The 20,558-nt window shown below is 42.6% G+C and overlaps 1 protein-coding gene across 12 annotated transcripts in view; it reads right to left on the minus strand.

Moving 5' to 3' along the window:
• AGAP1 (ArfGAP with GTPase domain, ankyrin repeat and PH domain 1) overlaps positions 1-20,558 on the minus strand; it is a 489,058-nt gene that overhangs the window by 298,459 nt on the left and 170,041 nt on the right. For 9 of the 12 annotated variants that reach the window (XM_075934057.1, XM_075934053.1, XM_075934056.1 and 6 more), the window contains 2 exons: positions 17,942-18,029; positions 2,463-2,548 (listed from right to left, as the gene is read on the minus strand). In XM_075934057.1, coding sequence (XP_075790172.1) covers positions 2,463-2,548; positions 17,942-18,029 — 174 coding nt within the window. Of the gene's footprint in view, positions 1-2,462; positions 2,549-17,152; positions 17,178-17,941; positions 18,030-20,558 lie in introns of those variants that run through there. The other 3 variants (XM_075934058.1, XM_075934051.1, XM_075934059.1) reach the window with 3 other exon arrangements.

The raw sequence follows: 20,558 nt of genomic DNA on the forward strand, positions 1-20,558 counted from the left end.
GGCAGGAAACGTTAAGCACCGTCAATGAGTGAGTTAGGTGAGCTGAACTGCTGTCAGCACTGGAAGCCTAATGAAAAACATGAGAGGAGTACAAGAACTGTGGTGAAAGTCTAGCTGGTGGATTTTAATGTATAATTAATCTCAGACCATGGAATCAATTGTATTCAGACTAGAATCTTTCCTTGCAGCACTGATATTCCTAAAGAATAATTTATGAGACTAATGGTTTTTGAAGAATGTATTAAAATTTTCGTGAAACCAGTGCACAATGATGGAAAGGTATTCTATCTATTAACGGTTATGAGATACACCAACAGAGAATATTTAACATAGTTCCATAGGATCACTTTCTATTCAGGTACACACACACAAATAATTTACACACTGTTATAGGTAATTTAACATTATAACGATGCAACACCACCACATGGGAAACTAAAGTCTTTAAAAAACAGCACTAGCAATGGCAAATTCAAGTTTCCCTTTCATTTCCTCACCAATGTGCATCAAATCGCACTATGACAGGGAATAGCTCTCTAGACAGAGGAGGCAGTTCAATTTCATAGACAGTCACTGTGTTGAATGACACCGCAGGCATCAATTTTTAGGGGAACATTTGCTCAAATGAGGCCAAAAAAAAAAAATCACACCAGAAGCCTACAAATGTAAGGCTCTGCATCCCACAGCAACTACCATGAGCCAAATCCCTCATAATTGTTGTGTTTTATCACAGGAGACTAATAGTTCTGAGTTAGGTGAGCGATGAAAATGGCGATTTATTCACAATTGGCATGCTTTAAAAAGGATGAAAAGCAAACTACCACCAGCTTCCCAAAAGAATACATTTCACTCTGATTTTATCCTTTACAATGAGCCATTTTACAAACTGTTTTTGTATTAACCTGGCACAAAAAATGCAAGGCCAAACACAGGGATTATCCTTTACTGCACCTTTATCATGGATTTTCCTACTTTGTTTAGTCTAGATTATAAACCCTCACTTTTCAGGGCACTTAAGTGCCAACTAGCAATGTTAAAATGCATTTAATTTAGTAACCATTGAAAATTAAGATCCTCTCTATAAACTTGTCTTTTGTTTGTAACTTCTCTTAAGGGCTTCTCCTCTGAGACTCCTTCATTCCTCTGCCTAACCCTCTTCTCTTCTCCTTTGTCTAAACTTCTTCCACAAGGCTTTAATCCGCTAATGGGCAGTAGTGGGGCACTGAAACAGAAGCTGCTGCTGTTGCTGGAAACTCCCCATTCAGCTGTTTGGCTACAGAGCCGCTCCACAGCTCCTGCTGCTTATTCTCTGAAGCTGCTCCATCAGTGAATGCTGTTCAGGAATCCTGCTAATAACCAGGTAAGGGAAGGCAGAGGGTGAGCGGTCTTCATTGCCCCAGAAACACTGACTGTAGCCAGTTTCACCATTGGTACTAATGCCCATACAAGCACATGAAGATAGCAACTTTTCATGGTTTCAACTTGTATCATCCCCAAGTACAGTAACCAGAGAGAAATAACCAATCTGTCTCCTTTTTGTAGATATCCAAATCTTGTGTGCAGTAGAGAGCAGCCTTCTTACAGGACAAGAGAGGTTAAATAAACATTCAACAGCCAAGCAGGAATTGCATAAGAATACAAAGGGGCCAGAGAGCTAGAAACAGTCTCACAACACTATCTATAAAGAAGAAATAAGGTGAAAGTAGTAGAGAAGGTAGAATGACAAAGGATAACGATTTAATAGCAGAGACTTCTAACACATTTCAATGTGAATACCTCTGCTATGATAACATTACAAAAAGATTTAGTCACAAACTTCAATCATTTCCTTTAATATGAAAATTTAATAAAAATGTAACTTAGTGCAGTTACCTGGCCAGTAAAGTAACTTTGTAGCCCTGAATTGGGCATTTGATGGCAGATATCTTCATATGGGCTATGTTCTTCCCGTTTATCCAAGTGAAATTTACAACTAGCCATTTTATAACAACAAAAGAACCAATTTTCACCGGAGGGCGTTTACTACTGCCCCAGACATCATCACTACCAATTAATCATATGTAATTTTAAAATTACACACATCTTTACATATTCAAGTGCATAGAAATTCTCCCCCAAAAGACATCTTCATTTTCATCTTGCTGTTAGAAAAGCTTTGCTATTAGGTTACGTCACTTCAACAGATTGCAACGTACCGCGTTCACATCAGGAGTAACATGTTTGGCTGCCTTCATAGGAGGGCTATCAGTGTATTCTGTTTTGAATTACATGAGCAAGTTTTAATCCATCATATGTATATGTTTAAACACATTTAACAAACTTTCTAGGAAAACTTGTTTTCTCATCCTAATGTCTTAATTTTTTGGCACTTTCTTATAGCAAGTGAGATATAATTTTATTACGTGTTATTCATTTTCATGATCTCTAGTCTAGCCTCACAAAGTTCAAAAAACAATGCTCACCTGTGCCTCCGGAGGGCCCCCTTCATCTCTAATCAGCAGCAGATAGCTTTGTCCATCAACTACTATCTCTTTCTTGAATCTCCCACCTGTCACACAAAGTAACTCATTACACAAAAGAAAAAGCAACACACAAAGAAAGGCTTCGCTTGTGGAAAATAGTATGTCTAAAATCTCTCACAAAAGCATAATATGTTATACATTAATTACAAATGTAGCTCAAATGTATAAAGTTTCATGGTGAGAGATTTATTTAGGATAGCTAACTCAAATACATATTTTTAGGAGTTATAAGTCTGACAGACATATATTTCAATGGTTCTATCACACGTGCTGCTTAAGAAAATCCTGTCTTAGAGATTGTTAAAAATTTTGATAGCTTCAGGTTATGAAGTAAAGCCACATTTTGTTCACAATCCAAATGCGTTTCAAAATATTAATTTTGTGAAATGCAAATGTCTACAAAATGGTAGTTATACACAACACTGAATTTTCACATTACCACATCAGAGAGAAAATTTATTTTTCCTCAAGAGAAGCCCTGTTCTTAAAAGTCAACATTTAACATTATGAAAATGGTATTTCTGTAGTCACAAGTCACAGTTAGGGAAAGGGTGCTGAAACACTACACACGTTAGACAGGAGAACTACAATAATGGCACCTCTGAGAACTAGGAGAGAAGTGCTGTACTATTTACTGATAAAATGAATTAGAGACTTATTTTGGGTTAGAGATAAAATGGTAGAGGCTACAAAACTACCTAACAAGAACTATTTCTGGGCTTCCGATACATATTTTGAAAGAACATGGAGTACTGGTGCTTGTGAAGAGCAGGACCTGGCACTTCAGAAACTCATCTCTTCAACAGTCACAGATTAAATGAGGCATGCAGCTGCATTGCAAGTTTCCTCACTACTACCCTGGAGAATGACTGCAAGTCTGACCTGCGGGTGAACGAGGGATTACCGTCCCCCCTGGTGAGAGGTATTTCAGGCACCATGCTGTTTCTCATGACAGAGTCCAGATAATGCCAGATTACATTTAGGGTTCCTAGGCCTGACCCAAGATTAGCAAACCTGGTCCACTTAAGGCCTCAGGATGGATTTATACTCTGCTCCTAGAAGTGAAAGCCTCCTTATCTTACTGACATAAACCACACAAGTCCTCAACCACTATGCATAATGCCTTCCAATTAACCCATATCTGAGTTCAACAGGCAAAGATATGCTCACAGTATTATGTTACTGGTATAAGGCATCTCTCGTTTTTCCTCCCGTTGTACTGAAACTTAGGTTAGTTCCACTTAGAACCCTTCCTTATCTAGCTTTTAACAATTTCTCAACTATACTTTTTCTCCATAAACTTGTCAGACTAGTAAAACCGAAAAATACTTTAGAAAAAATACTTCCTATGAAAGTAAACTACTGAAATGAGTGTTCTTATAGAAGAACATTTCACACGTTTTGTGGCTCCTTCAACCAACAAAGAGAGAGGCCAGCGTGAGCAAATTAACAATAATCCTTTGAAACGCTTAACAGAGCTATGAATGGAATTCAGGGAAAGGACACAAAATTAAACACTGGCTACTTAGCACCCACCTTTTTCCCCCTTCTTGATTGCTTCAACTCTACATCAACAGAGAACTGCTTGATTTGCTGAGATTACTTAACTGCTCAGCAAGGTACAATGGATTCAGTTTTTAAGATAGCTACAAATTACTGAGCAGAAGTGGCTGGAACATAGCTTTTTCTTTATACTTCTTCATTACACATAGCTCAGGGGCACCAGTAAAAGCATGAGAAATAATGATTTATCTGGTCATCACACTGCAAAACTGGAATCCACTGTAACTCAACAGCTTTTGGTTAGCTGGATTGTTGAGCCTTTGGCTCCCAAAAATCCTTTGAGGTCCATCATTAATAGAATTCAAAAAATAAATGTAAATGAATAAAAGAATGCAGGCCTCCTTATATCACTAAGTCCGACTTTCCATTAATCTCATTTTCCTTTAAAAAACTAATAGTTTACCAAAAAAAGATCTTAGCAGCTTAGTAAAGAATTAATCAAATTCAGCACAGTAAATACTCAATACGCACTCCTCAATGGACAGCTATGTTTTCAAGCTCTAAATACCTGCATGAGAGTATAAGGTAGTTTGATGGAAAGTGAAGATGCTGAGCAATTGCTGCAGCAGCTCTCAGTTTTCAGGCATCTCACCTTTTACGGTATTAAAGTAAATACTGGAACTCTGAATAGGCTCATTGTAAGACGGTTCATGAACACCCATTTAGGAAAGAGTACCCATCTTACTCATGGGGACCCATAATTTATTCTCTCAGGGAGGGGAGGGGGGAGTTTTGGGGCCATGTAGATGTCAATGCATTTCAGAAGCTAACCAAAGACAAGAGGAACACAGGCACAAGCAAGGAATTATAGCCCAGTACGGGTACACAGCATATACATAATAAGAAACGAGCGGCTGCAACCACAACAAAAAAAGATTTCACTTAACTAGGTTGTCACTTCCTCTGCCATGTACAGTGGCAGCTGCAGTTTACTAGCATTGAACTGGGAGAAGCCAATACCCTTAAAGGAGTCTGATATGTCAAAGATTCATTGGGGACAAGGGGGAACAGGATACAGAAATAGGAAATCCACGCCGCATACAACAACCTTCAGAAGTCTGAGAGCCAGCGTACCTGCTGGAGGCCAGGGCTTACACCCTGCACCGTGGCAAGCATCTCCTGCAGGCTGAACCTGTAAGATGCTACTCCCCATTGGGCACAAGCCAGAGGCAATGCCTGGTGGGGACAAGTGGAGTCCGGTGCCTTCCATCTCAGATTCTTGCCTGGTCCCACTTAGTTGCATGGTGTTCCCAGACCGCATCTCTGTGTGGCAGCTGCTAGAGACAGCAAGCTGGGAGCTGCAGTCATAAGGAACAGTAACAGCGAAGAGCTGGGAACTGCCGGGAGAGCCACTGCTTGTACTGTTGCCTCTCCCTGAAGATCGAAAGCAGCAGCTCCCAGTTGCTTGCAGCTGCCTCTCCGCAAAGACCTAACACCTGGGCGTTGCAGGGAAGGACCACTGAGGATAAAACGTAGGATGTGCTTGGGAGCATGTGCCCCTTGTTGAAATATTTAGTTTAACATGCATATATTAAATACTAAACATAATTCTATACACTGGCACTGCAGATTAGGGGATCCTTTTACATCACCCAAGTGAACCTATGAGTGGGTTTTTAATCACATTTAAAAGAATATGAAATCTCTCCGTTTCTCTTGCTAATGACTACTCGTTTCATTGGCTAACTGCTCACTGGGGCAATCTCTGATTTGCCATTCATCGTCCTTTTTACTGCTAATGGCCACTGATATCAAATAATATGACCCTAGGATCAGGATTAAAATTGTCATGTGGACCACCTCGAAATCTGTGTGGTACCAGGATATCTATGATAAAACACACGGGAACAATAAAATACGGAAGATTATTGTGCTTTTTAAAAATATAATTACATATACTACCAAGACATTTTATTTTTAAGAATACCAAATTGCTTAACTTATTTTTAAAGACTTTTTTTTAAAGATGACATCTCCTTCTAATCAAGTTATGGTTAAAGTATCAAGCTTAAGACTTTGATCATCACTCTTTTTAAGTGATTACATAGAGTGGTTGTATTGATTCCAGTATTTCATATAATATATTTGACCAATTCATGTCTCTTGTTCCAGTTTTGAAGTTAACTTCAGTACAGTTAAGCTACCAAGAATTTTATTAAACAGATGTAAAATATTCAAATAAAAAAAATTCTGGTGATTCTTTGCAACAGAAACCAAGTGCCAGGTAAAACATCACTTCTACAAGAATGGACAATCATCATCTGATTGTCTATCTAACTGAGCAGGTGCTGGGCTGCTGACAGTATCACCAAAGCCATTTCCAAGTTTCTTCTGAATATAGAGCTTTCTGCAGAGAAAAATACTGCATACTCCCAAACCCATTACTGCATTTAGCTTTTTGTTACGAGTCTTACCAGGACTCCACATAGCAAATAGACTTTGGTATTGGCTATTGTAGACTTTGCTAACATGTTCCATTGGTGGAAAGACTGAATGGATATACTCTCTGGAGTAGCATTCCCACAATAGCCACCACTGGTGGAGCTGAACTGGCGGTAGCATCAGTCAGGAATTTGACAAAAAAGCCTAATCCCTCCCCGAGGCAGTCCATATACATTAGGCCTTACGTACTTTAGAGCACCAGGCAGAAGCTTGTATTGCTCCTATTGGTTGAATCTCTCTAGTCTGGCACTCCTCAGGAGCCAGAGAATTTGCCAGACCATGGGAGGTCCATATTGTCTAGCATCACCAACACTTCCACTGCTTACTGGGCTCTTAGAAGACATTTAGGGTAAATTAATACAGAGATGAGGCTTGTGGCTGTAAACAAACTTCATGGGACCACGGGAAACTTGGCCACACCCTGAAAAGTGCACATCTGGCTACCTAAAATCAAGCCAGACCACGGATGTTGCCAGACCAGAGAGTGTCAGACTAGAGAGGTTCAATCTGTACCACAGAAGTAAGTGCTTAGTGGACAAATCAGAGGACTGAGTATCCATGTAAGAAGCCACACGGAGATCTCTGGACAACTAAAGGCGGAAACCAGCATAATCCTACTGACACCATTATAGAAACACCATTGTACATCATCTGAAAATCTGGCCCCCCATGCACTTCAGTTTAAAAATATCTGCAACTGTCCATGATCTGTTCAATGATGTTTAATCTCCCTACTTAATAGCTGATGAGCACGAACACTAAGCTACACAAAGGTACCTGATACTGTTCTCTAGCTGCTTCTGCTGTGATGGATCAAAAAACGAAGCATTAACTGGTATCTTCCTGATCTCACTTCTATTCTCCTGTGAACCTTATTGTTTAGCCCTAACAAAGAGAAAAGGTGTTCATATTTAGAATATCAAATATATATTTAATATGATCGTTAAAATATAATTTCCATGCCATTTAAATAGATATAGGTTTAAAGATCACCGTGTCTTTACTATCATGATGCACAAGAAACCTGCATATGGCAGTGATCACAGGTTTGGGATTTTCAATACTCTCCAGGGCTCAGCCTGCCATTACTGCATAATTTTTACCCTTTCTCTCATGGGTATTAATTACAAGGCAGTAAAAACACCTGAGCACTGTGTACACTAGGAAGAACACCTGAACCATTGCAAGAATATGGGTGCTGACTATCCTGGTAAGGACAAGGATTGAAAGAGTCCAAAATACTAAACTCATACTATATGAATTAACACATTTCTTTTGGCAAGAACTTTCAGTTCTGCAAAGGATTTAAAATGCTGGGGAAACAAAGCACTTCTTGATTTATGTGAGCAGCATATGCCCCAAATGCTAGAAACTCCTGCTAGACCCTGGACAAAATTTACTCAATGTATAAGATATTTGGCATCCATTGTATTAAAATGCCATTCTATGTTATTGTGAGACTGGATATAGCTTTTCTAGGAGGAGGTGATATGCTAGTGTAATTCCACTGGTAATCAGTACCATGCTGAACTCCAAACAAGGACAAAAAGGGAATTTTTGGACAGAGCTGGTTTTAAACAGGTGCAGGACTTTTCTGATCCAGGAAACAGGCCCTCCATTCCACAGAGGGCCCAATCCTCAGGAAAGGGTTGGAAGGACCAACAACAAGAGCCCTTCCGGAGACTGGGGAGAGGAGAGATGTTCTCTGATAAAGAACCTACTTCTGTGAATAAGGTTTATAGTTGTTGGCAAGTTTTGTCTGTAGTTCTTTTACCATATGCTTGCTTAGAAAAAAACCACATGGTGACCAAAAGCTACCTGAATCTCCAGGAACTCACCTACCTTTGAGGCCCTCTTAAGTCTCTCACCTTCACAGCATTGTCATAGCTCACGGAGACTAGTTACTGCACTAGCATAGTTATAGGACAGAATGAGGAAAGTGCCATCAAGCATTACAGGCAGTCCCCGGGTTACGTCGGATCCGTACTTACGAACGGGGTTTTTCTCGCCCCGGGAGGACGCAGGCGGTGGGACTGCCCAGACGCGCTGCGGTCCTGCCGCCCGCGTCCTCTGAGGCGAGAAAAGCTGCTCCACGTCTCCCTGGTCCCCTGCAGGGGGTGCCCCCCAGCAGACCAGGGAGACACGGAGCAAAGCCGCGGAGGACGCGGGTGGCGGGACCGCGGCGCGTCTCGGCGGTCCAGCCGCCTGCATCTCCCTGGTCTGCTGGGGGGAGGGGGGGGGGGGCCGCGCAGCTAGTGTGCCTCTCCCCCCCCCCCCCCCCAGCAGACCAGGCTTTTCTCGCCGACGCCTGTGGTAGATCAGCTGTGGCGCTGCCGGGTTGGTCCCACAGCGCCGCTCCTCAGCGCTACTGGACCAACCCGGCAGCACCCCAGCTGCTCTGCCCCAGGCGTCCCCAAACCAGCCGCTGCTGAAACTGACCAGCGGCTGACTACAGGAAGCCCGAGGCAGAGTTGCTCTGCCCCGGGCTTCCTGGAATCAGCCGCTGATCAGTTTCAGCAGCAGCTGACTTGGGGACACCTGGGGTGCTGCCGGGTTGGTCCCCGCAGCGCCGAGGTGCGGCGCTGTGGGGACCTACCCAGCAGCGCCCCAGCTGCTCTGTCCCAGGCGTCCAGATTCAGCCGCTGTTGAAACTGATCAGTGGCTGATTCCAGGAAGCCTGGAGCAGAGAAACTCTGCCTCGGGCTTCCTGTAGTCAGCCGCTGGTCAGTTTCAGCAGCGGCTGAATCTGGATGCCAGTTCCGACTTACGTACAAATTCAACTTAAGAACAAACCTACAGTCCCTATCTTGTACGTAACCCGGGGACTGCCTGTAGAGGCAGTCCCTGGGTTACATGGATCCGACTTACATTGGATCCCTACTTACAAACGGGGTGAGGCAACCCCGCACTAGCTGCTTCCCCCCAGCAGACCAGGGAGACGCGAAGCTAGCGCCCCCCTCTCCTCCAGCAGGCCAGGGAGACGCGGAACGGCTTTTCTCAGCAGACACCTCAGCTTGAGAATAAAGGACTGAGGGAAGTGAGGTGTGGGAGAATAAAACTGAGCTCTGGAGAAATGTTTGGCTAGAGTTTCCCCTACAATACGTACCAGTTCCGACTTACATACAAATTCAACTTAAGAACAAACCTACAGTCCCTATCTTGTACATAACCTGGGGACTGCCTGTATTCTCTTGCTTCAAGTCTGGAGGAGCTACAATGGTGGGACAGTCAGAGAAAACCCAGTGCAGCAGCAGCCCAATTCAACCCCCTGCTACACCCAAATGTTCGTAACTACGCGCCTTCCTTGTTTGGGATACACTTGAAACTCAAATTAAAAAGTGGATGTAAACCACATCTAGGCAGCTTCCATTCCTCTGAGATTTTTCCAGCCTCATTAAAGTAGATTGTCTGCTCCTGATTCCAGTTTGCCTCCTTTTCATGCAGTCCTATTACTTTTCTTGTATTGCTGCAAATTTACATGAAAATGCTGAAATTGAAGTTTAGGTTGAAACAAATTACATTCTTCCTGCACGGATGTTTTACTTTTGTTCCTTATTTTCAGTACCCTTTCCTAACACCATTTCCTCTTAGCTTTATTTAATTCAGATTGCACAATACTGTTACATTTGTTTAAGCTTCTTCAGACTACAGTTTTGCTTTGATTAGCACACTAATAAAAATGTAAATCATGATTCTCCTCTGTGCTAAAATGGGTGAGTAACTGTTTAGTAGGGTCTTTAAAAGGACTTAAAAAAGTTTAATAACTTGAGTCAAATATATTACTTTACCCCACCCCTTATCTGTCTGGCTCCTTCTGCTTAAACGACCACAAAATTCCAATCACAAACTGTTTTCAAATAAAAATTTTGTGCCTTGCTCAAACTAAAGTTTAATATAAAATTCTAAATGGTTTCCTCTGCTTGTTCTCACAATTTCTAAAATCTATTCCTCTCCCCTCATAATTTGTTCCCTTCCCATCCCTCAATTAGCATCTCAGTTACAACCCACAGGAATTTTTCCCCATAATATAGTTAGAACCTAGCCATATCACTTACACTGTCCAACATAAGTGGTACCTAACCACATCTTTATTAGAATTTGAATTCTTCATAAATTCTGTTAACAAACCGCTTCTAAAAACATTTCAATTGTTATTTTCTACATACCATGTGCTTTACACAAGATTTGGGAGAGGAAGTTCAAGTTCCAAAGACCTCCAACTAAATCAGGGATTCTCAGACTTTAATGCACTACCACCCCCTTCTGACAATAAAAATTACTTCATGATCTCAGAAGGAGAGGACCAAAGTCAAAGCCTGTGCAATGCTCCTTGTCCCTGGGGAGGGGAGGGAGGGAGAAAAGCATCTCTCTGGGTAAGGATACATAAAGTTGAAGCTCAAGGCCTTTAAGCCACAAGCAGGGAGCCTGGCTTACCGCCTAGGGCTGAACCTTTCAACTCTGGCTTCACCCCAGCAGTAGAACTTGGGCTTCCGTCCCAGGCCCCAGCAAGTCTAAGCCAGGCCTGGCAAACCCATTCAAAGGAGGGAGGGGGTCACCCAATCCCAGTTTGTGAACCTCTGATCTAGATGATACTTTCCCTAGAGGAACACGGATAAAACACACCAGGGTCTGGGAGGGACAAGAAGCGCCAGGGATTCCAGATGACATGCTAATATATTTATTCAGTACTTGTGCGCACAGCTTTCACTCTGCATTTTATTTGTAATGTTTAGTTTTACTTAGAAGAAAGAATTCTTGTCAGGTGCAGGCATCAAGTGGGAGATTTTCAAATTCACAAAGAGCAGTCGTCACCTAATTACCATCTGTGCCTTTGAAAAAGTCTCTGCGATCCAAGCTGTGTATGACTGCTTCTCCTGAACATTTGAAATAGTGGACCACTTTGTGGGGGGCAGGACACAATATACAGAAGTGGGTGACAGGACACCAAAACTGCTCAAACTTACGTACAAGTTCTAAAAATCAAATATATGAAGGGCTTACAGAAGAAGAGGAGCTCTGAAGAGTCTTCCCATAACTGAAAGTACTTCTGCCCTTTTAATTTTTTATTCCCCAATGTGTGTAGGGGGGGGGGCTTATTTTCCCAAAAATATCTCCTAAAATCCAAGTTATGACAGATGTTATATCAGCTGAAACACTGAACATTAGCTCATTTCACCAAATGAACTTTTTAGGAAAAATGTGGAGAAAAAGGAGAGAGTCTAAAGAAGATAAAAAAATGGTGAAAGGTTAGACCAGTGGTCACCAACCAGTCGATCGGGATCTACTGGTAGATCTTGGAGCCTGTGACAGGTGATCCTGACTGGTTTGGCCAAGAGGCAAAATGCTGGCACTTTAGCTGAACCTCCCCATACTGCTTTGCACACCCTGCTCTTTGCCTTGGAGCTGTCATCCACCACCCCCCGCTCCTGCTTGCTGTGCAGGGGAGTGAAGGAAGAGGAGGGGCGCTGATGTCAGGGTGCCCCCTCTCCCACCCTGTAGCTTCTCTCCACAGAACGGAGGGGGACACGACAGGGCTTGGGATAGAGGGAGTTTGCTGGCTGCTTTTGGGAGTAGTGCAGGGCCAGGGCAGGGATAAGGCTGCCTTAGCCCCACTGCACCACCTGTGGTAAGCAGTGTCCAGCTGGAGTCTGCATCCTGAACCCCTGCCCCAGTCATAAAACCTCTCCTGCATCTAAAGCCTTTGCCCTAGCTCTGAGCCCCCCTTGACCCAAACTCCCTTACAAAGCCTGTACCCTGAACCTCTCTCCTGCACCCCAACTCCCTGCCCCAAGCTCAGCTCAGAGCCCCTCACATGCCAAATCCCTGGACCCAAGGCCAGAGCCTATGCTCCAGCCCCTTGCTCCTGCCCGATGAAGAGGAGGAAGGATGAGAAGGGAGGGAGAATGGAGTGAGCAGGGGCAGGGACTTGGAGAGGGGCACATGGCAGGTGAGGCAAAGGGTATTTGGGTTTAAGGTAGATCCTGGATTGCACTTGTATTCAAAAAAGTAATCCTGTGCTTAGAAAGGTTGGAGACCACTGGTTTAGACAGTCTGACCTATGCAGTAAAAAAACCTGAACACGTGTTTAGTCTGGAGAAAAGATGATTGATGGGGCAGAATCTGATAGTCTTCAAATCTGCTAAGGGCTCTTGCAAAGAGGATGGTGATCAATTGTTCTCAGGTCTGCAGCAAGGCACATATAGGTTTCATGTGAGGACAGACTTTCAAACTGTCAGGACAGTTAAGCACGGAGGCAGACTTCCAAGGAAGGCTGTGGAAACTGCCATTGCAGGTTTGTAAGAACAGGTTAGACAAACATTTGAAGGGAATGAGTTAGGTTCACTAATGGTCCTGCCTCAGCTCAGGGGCTGGACTTGATGACCTCTCTTGGTTCCTTCCAGTCCTACATTTCTATAAATCTGATATTCTACTGCAAAAGCAACATATGTGGATCCTTATGAGCCACTCCCTCAACAACTAGACCTGACTAGCCAGTTTCTTCCTTTTCCTGATGCTGCGAAGTGCAAAAAGTAGAGGAAGAACTATTTCATGCAATTGCTCTTAGCTTTCCTCTAAATCTATTTATAAGACCTCTTCAGTTTCCTGAGGACAAAAACCTGATCCTCTCACCAGCTGGGCGGTCTGCTAGGCTAGTGGAAGAATTCCAATTCACTTTAAATAACTTCTTCTTTCGATTGTTAGAGTTTTGTTTTATTAGGTGGGCTATCCTGTACCCCCTGAAGGCATCACGGGGCAACTTGATGTTCCTATTCTACATTAAAGTACAACTAGAATATAGGCTTGCCAGATGCTGTCACCAAAAATCCCAAACATGGCAGGAAAAAAAGAAAAGGAGACAAAAGTTGAGCAAAAAAAACCCCCAAAAAACAAAAAAAGTCACTGCGCCTTTAAGAATCACCACGCTCCTCACTCCTCATGCCCCCACCCGACGCAGCAGGGGAAGAATGTTCCCGCTGGCCTTCCATCCAAGAAAAACAGGTATTTTCTGTGGGTTTGGTTTTTTTTTTTAATCAGACAGGGGCCAGAAATAACAGACTGTCCGGGAGAAAACCGGACACCTGGCAACCCTACTAGAATCCCTAATCCATGCTCATTTATCACTGAAATGTGTGTCAGTTAAAAAACAACCCAAGATGTTTGGAAAATTTCTGTAAATTATACAGGTTGAATTTCTTTAGTCTGGTGCCCTTGGGACCTGACCAGTGCCAAACCATGGAAGGTCAATATCGTCAAGCAGCATTACTAACGCTTCCACTGCTTACTGGGCTTTTAGAAGACAGTTGGGGCGAACAGCAGCACAGAGCCAGCACTGATGGCTGTAAACTTTATGGGACTCATGGTGAGTGGACATCCAGCTAACTAAAATCATGCCGGGCTATGGATGTTGTCGAACCAGAGAAGTTCAACCTGTAGCGTGGCGGCATGTGGCAGAGGATGGTCCACAGATCCACCAATAACAGCTTCCCAGGAACGCCAGGGAGGATAAGCAACTTCCAAAACTGAAGGAAATTTAAAAACTCTTGAGCTTCTTGGAACCCAAATACCTCCATGCAAGGCATCTCTGAGGCGGTGAGTTGACCATATTGCACTGTGTGCAATAAAGAAGTCATTGCGTTTTATACAACTGGTTCTTTTATCTGATGATTGATGGCAAAAGGAAAGCTCAGACAGCATGATGCAAACTGACTGTTTTTAAAGCAAAACATTGACATTCTTTACGTTGACAACATCCTTTATCTTTCTGAAGTGCCACAACTGCCAACTGTCTGGCCAGGCTCCACTGCTGGCCCCAGCTCTGGCCACCCGGCTCCATGCTGCCAGCTCTTGGCTCCTCTCCTGGCCACAGCTCTCTGGTCCTGCAATGGCTGCTGTCTTGCTGGACCACTCATGTTGCCGAACTGGAGTGTCCCGGACCTCAGAGATTCAACCTGTACTAGCCTCACACTGGTGTTTCAAAGCTTAAGTCATTCATGCTTGCAAAGCATTTCAATATTCTCAAATGGAAAGGGACCTACGACGGCACTGCATCATCACCACAACAGAATGCACCACACAAGAGTATCCGTAAAGTGCAGAAGTCACCTTCTGCAGGATGAGCTTTTTATTAGTCTATGCTGTCCAGGCCAGCTGACTCGGGCTAAGGGGCTATCTAACTGCAGTGTGGATATTCGGGCTCCAATTGGCACTCAGGCCTTATGACCAATGTGAGATAAGAGTCCTAGAGCTTGTCCAGTGCTTAAACAGCCCATTAGTTGGAGTCCCGCAAGCCTGGGTCAACTGGCATGGGCCAGTCATGGGTTTTACGTGAAGCGTGCCAGGCCCACAGATAACATTGAGAGCACAGATCTGGTGACAGAACAGTTTCCAGTTCACCCCTCTCAAGAAGCCAGACCTACTCTTTACATGTAGGTGTGAAGATAACAGTTTGAAAGTGCTGCATTCCCAGTTCAACTACATATCTTGCACTTCTGCCATAGAAGTCTGAGTGGTGGCTGTGTTTCTAATCGCTCCCTGTTTTACTATGAGAAGGCCGACAACTTCAATAGGTCTTCTGCATTCAATCAGCTGGCTGTTTCTACATCAGTGTGATGCAAGGACGAATCTCACAGACCACTCTGGCTCCACGGCTGTTTCAGCCTCTAGTTTCTCACGTCAGACACCAAAATACCTCCATAATGAAAATCCTTGTGCCATTGGGCAGGCATATATGCAAAAGGAGGAGGCTTGTATAATGAATTAAAGCCTGCATTATTTCTAGCATTGTTACTGAAGGAAATGAATCAGCTAGATAAGTGATGAGAAAATGGTGTTTTGCAGCACATGCTGATGTAGTTCAAGTACATTTTTTGGGTGCAAGATACGCTTAGGCTCAAAGAAAGTGGAAGGAAATTTCCCATTCTGATGCTTAAATGCACACTAAAGCAGTTGCCAGCATGGGGGATCAACATTTAAAAGCCACAGAGCAGGTCTGGCACTTAGTCAACCCATGCCTGAAGATGAGCATCACTGAGATAGCATCTGCATTCCAAGTTGCTGCAAACAGGCACGAAAGTAGAATTGGTCTGTATGTTGTGCACAAGACTGGCAGTACGGCTATGGAGTCAACGAACACACCACCCATCATGCACTCACCAACATCTCAAACAGCACTGACAGGCAAACCATTCTATATTGAGAAACTGCAGAGGAAATATTGAGAAACCTTTCTATATTGAGAAACCTCTCGCACCTGCTCTATTCTTTGTCCAGCTTGAAAGACCCCCTACGCATCAGCAAGGGCCCACTCCGAAAGTTACTGCTAACAGTACAGCATCATTCCTTTTATACTATTATGCATAGAGCTTGAATCCAACCCCCAATGTGGGACTTGGAGCAACAAGTGCTGTTCCTTGCCTAGCTTCTGTTCAACTACCAGTGTGGACATTCTGACAGGGCATATTTTCACAATACTGTCACCGATTACGTGGGGCTACAGTTGTTCAACTATTTCCACAGATGACGTTTACTAGTGAGAGACTGTCGGAGTTAATTAAATTCCTAAATACTGATTTCATTAGACAGCCTAAGACGATCACTTACAAGGTGAATTATGGCTTAATTGTTCCAGTTTTACCTGCTAATGAAAATGCACGGTGCCATTAGTGAAGCCTGTCAGCTACATTTATGTGTGCAGAAATGATCTGACTCTGCTTTGGAGAGCTAATCCTGTCCATGAAAACAGTGTGAATGTCACTTTCAAGTACAGTAAATAACAATCCCTAAAGACAGAAAAGACATATGGGAATATGCTCAGAACAGAGCAACACATCACAGGATCAAGAAACCAACTACATATTCCACGTCTAGGGGAAGAGAGTGCCATTGAAATTCGGCAGAACAGAAACAAGTTTGTCTCCTGAAAGAACTAATCAAATATTTAACATCTTCTGCTCATGAGAAAATAAACAACAGTGGAGAGACTGATTATGCTCTTTATTATGAGGCTCTCTCCATTTCAGGACTTATCCACCATTTATCTATTTGTTTCTCATTACTGTTAGCTATGTGAAGCGGCAGTGCTAGTTAGTGACTTTCCAACACCTTTCTTGACATTCCAGAAGATGATTTCTGAGCATTAATGTACAAATCAACTGCTGCTCCTTTTGCTATGGTCCTTAAACGTCACCTTTCCAACCTCAGAGAAGCAACCTAAATCCATTCAACGGAAGTAATAAAATCTACAAAATGTTTGCACCCCTTTTACATTTGCCCATGAAAATGGCTGACTACACAGTGAAACCTCCCATAGCTTTTTAACTAAAAAGCCTAGTTAAAACCTCAAGAATACTATGCTCTGACACACTGAACTGTAAAAGCTCCTACAACAAGCATTAATTTGAAACAGACGTTACAGCAGACACATGAAACTACATATGACTACCGCTAAAAAGACATCTACAGCAAAGGACAAGACAGAGTGAGATGTGCTTAAAATTTAAGAAAATCAAAAGAAAAGCAAATTAAGATGATACACAGAACAAAGGGGAAACGCTACAGTACAAAAGCTCAGCCTCCTCCCTCTTCAAAACAAGACAAGCACTGCCACGAAGAGAATGTATAGTTACCTGCATCCATATCTGCAAAGAATGGAACAGCCAGTAAGGAAAAGAAGGAACCAGAAATTCAGTGTCTCAGAGTTGGATTTAAAGTTCATAAGGAGAATAAATAAAAATCAAGAAAATATTTTTAGTGAAAAATATACCTCGGTTATGCGCTATGATGATATACATGATCTCAAAATATAAAACTGACTACGCTGAAATTAAAACAACAAATACAGTGAATGTTTGAACTACATATTAAACTGCAGCATAACAAACTAGAAGTTGTTTTAAGTAAAAACTGTTCTGCTCCATGTTTTAAAAATAATGGAGCAAATTCATAGCAAGTTTCATTTGAAAGTCTTCACTAACTCTGGTACAACAAACTGAAGGGCCCGATTCTGTATACATCCAATATCAAGGGTGGTAGGTATAGCCTTCGGCAGCCAAACTGAAATTAACAGAAGTACTCATAGTGCTAAGTGTTACATTGGGTAGTGATTATTTGCAATTATGAAACTGAGATTAAGAACATTTCCCATACAGCAAATACTGCATGGGAAAGCATTTAAAAATGCTACCCTATTACAAAAAAGTATACAACTGGTTCCACTTATTTACATTATAACAAGCGTTAAAAGGAAATATACTTGATTTTTACCAACATTTCAGAGTGATGAATGAGAATTTTCTTTTACTATACTATTTCTCTAAGCTATATAAAAACAAAGATTAACAGTGCCTTGCATGAGAGCAAAAGCACTGCTAAAACACTGCAAAAGCATGCTTTTAATCATCCACATAGCCACTTACCTTCAGGTGATTCCTCCTGGACATATGTGCCAGTCAGATACCGGTGCACAAGTGCTGACTTGCCACTAGCTAAATTCCCCACAATTCCCTGGAATAAAATGATGATACATGTTGATCTATATTTCAGTTTTCTGATATTTAAAAACATATAACCAATAGTATGATTTGCATAATTTTCTTTAAACAAATAAACCTCAATCCCCCAAAAGTTTCAATGATAACATCTACGTTTATGAGAAATATAATTTATAAGAAAAACAAACAATGTATCGCAGCACACACAAATTACCAAGCCTCCTCCAAAAAAACATACTGAGAGAACACTAACGCTGCTGCACACAGCATACACAGCACAAAAGGAATGCCATGGGATGTGAAGCAATTTACAGTCCCTTCCATCTACTCCTCCACCCTCAGGCACACACTTTAATACTACAGTACTCTATGTACCAGGATGTGCTGAAATTTTAGCTCCGCTTCCCTAAGATGCCGGGCTTCCAGAACACTCTTTATTCAATGACACAATAAGACCGAGTAAAAGGCGGAGGAGCATTTATTCTATCCTTTGCACTTCTTTAAAAAAAATCAAGTTTTCATACCATGCTGAACTATTTTGTCCATTATCATCAATTACTTCAGGTAGCAATTCTGATGCAACTCCTGCTGCAGACTCAGCAGAAGAAACACTATTGTTGCATGTCACAGAAGGTTAATTTTTTTTTTGTTTAAAACCTGCAAGAAAGTGGTAGCTATACTGTTCAGTTCACTTCAAATTCTTGTTTTAAGCCATCCCTGTGGTAGCCCGTTTACTTCACTTCTGAGATGCTGCCCCCTAAACTTGTAAACAAGCATTCCCTTGTATTCAAACTCCTCCCTAAAATACAGTTCTGAAAGCGTGTGTTTAAGAGTCACCCCTTTCTCAAAAGGCGCATTACTATACATGATTTCAAGACTACATCTTTTCCTTGTTGTCCATTGTGAGTATCCACTGTTTCGTCATCCATCTAGTTCAGGATGTAAGCTCCTGGATCAGTGACTGCGTGCCACTGGATACTTTTGATGTCTGAACACAACAGAGGTCTGCTGAACCAAGGTGGTCTTCCTAAGCAAGATTCAAAACAATAGGTAGGGGCCAAACAATCCCAAAGTGACAATTTAGGGAGCAGTGGCCTGGGGAAACATTTATGATCCTGGATCTGTCTCCCCAATGCAAGGATACTCCAATACAGAGCAGGTGAAGGTTGCTGACCCTCCCTCCATTCTCTAAAGGTAGCCAATAAAGCAGCTGTGGGGGCAATGTAAGCATAGAGCACCTAATCCAAGCTAATGGGGCCAGCCCTTGCCCAGTAGGCCTATACCCCTTCAGATGCAGGAAGAGATGTGGACTGCAAAATCGGATAACGAGGGCAAGAACAAAAAGAAAAAAGCAGCAGGAGAAAAAGGGGAAATGAGGGATCAGAGCTACTGCAGCGGCCAGAAGGCATGAGGGAACACCAGCCTATGAATCAGCTGTTGGCGGGAGTCACCTGCAGCAAGAGATACTAACAGGATTATGTCAGGTGAACCGCCACTATATTTACCAGTGTAGGTGATTCCAGTGTAAGCAACAGACCAAAATAAATAAATCCAAGTAAAGCTGGAGCTAAGTGGCAGCAGGAAGGCCATCTGTCCAGGAGGGTTCTGTGTGAGCCGACTTTGAAGAGTGTGTACATGGGAGCATACCGGAAGATTTTAATCTAATTTTCATCTAAGAGGGATTACTGAGAACAATGGTATATGCTGAAACATCTACATCTAAAAGTAAGTGTGAGGTAAGATTCCCGACAAATATAATAATTTGGAGAGCTACGATCTGCCTCATTCTCAAACATCAGCTAACCAAAAGGATGCTCGCCGCTTCCCTATGACACAGCTTCAAGTGAAGAAACAAGGGTCTGTATGTTACTGTGTCGCTGCTACAGATAAATAATTAAACCCTGCTGAGACCAATGACGCATGCCAGGTCATTTGTAATAGCACACAAAGCATAAAGACTGATACATAATTGTGAGGATGCAAACATTGTCTCTGAAATTGCCATCTAAATTCTCCGGGGATTCTATCTGTGCTGGCAGGTTCCAGCACAGAGATGCGGGAGCTAAGCAGGGTCCCATATGACTGATGGGTAGGGTTGCCAGATGGTTTCAACAAAAATACCAGACACACTTGACATTACATTACAATCTACATTACATCGGATTTAGAAAATACCGGACATTTCTAGTATCAGAGGGGTAGCCGTGTTAGTCTGAATCTGCAAAAGCGGCGAGGAGTCCTGTGACACCTTATAGACTAACCAAAGTGTTGGAGCATAAGCTTTCATGGGCAAAGACTCACTTCATCAGATGCATGTAATGGAAATTTCCAGAGGCAGGTATAAATATGCAGGCCAGAATCAGGCTAGAGATGATGAGGTGGATCCAGTAAGTGGGCCTCATCCTCCCTGATTGGATCCACCTTGTCATCTCTAACCTGATTCTGGCCTGCATATTTATACCTGCCTCTGGAAATGTCCATTACATGCATCTGATGAAGTGAGTCTTTGCCCACGAAAGCTTATGCTCCAACACTTCGGTTA

Source organism: Pelodiscus sinensis, chromosome 7 (assembly GCF_049634645.1).
Source record: "Pelodiscus sinensis isolate JC-2024 chromosome 7, ASM4963464v1, whole genome shotgun sequence".
Classification (NCBI taxonomy): domain Eukaryota; kingdom Metazoa; phylum Chordata; order Testudines; family Trionychidae; genus Pelodiscus; species Pelodiscus sinensis.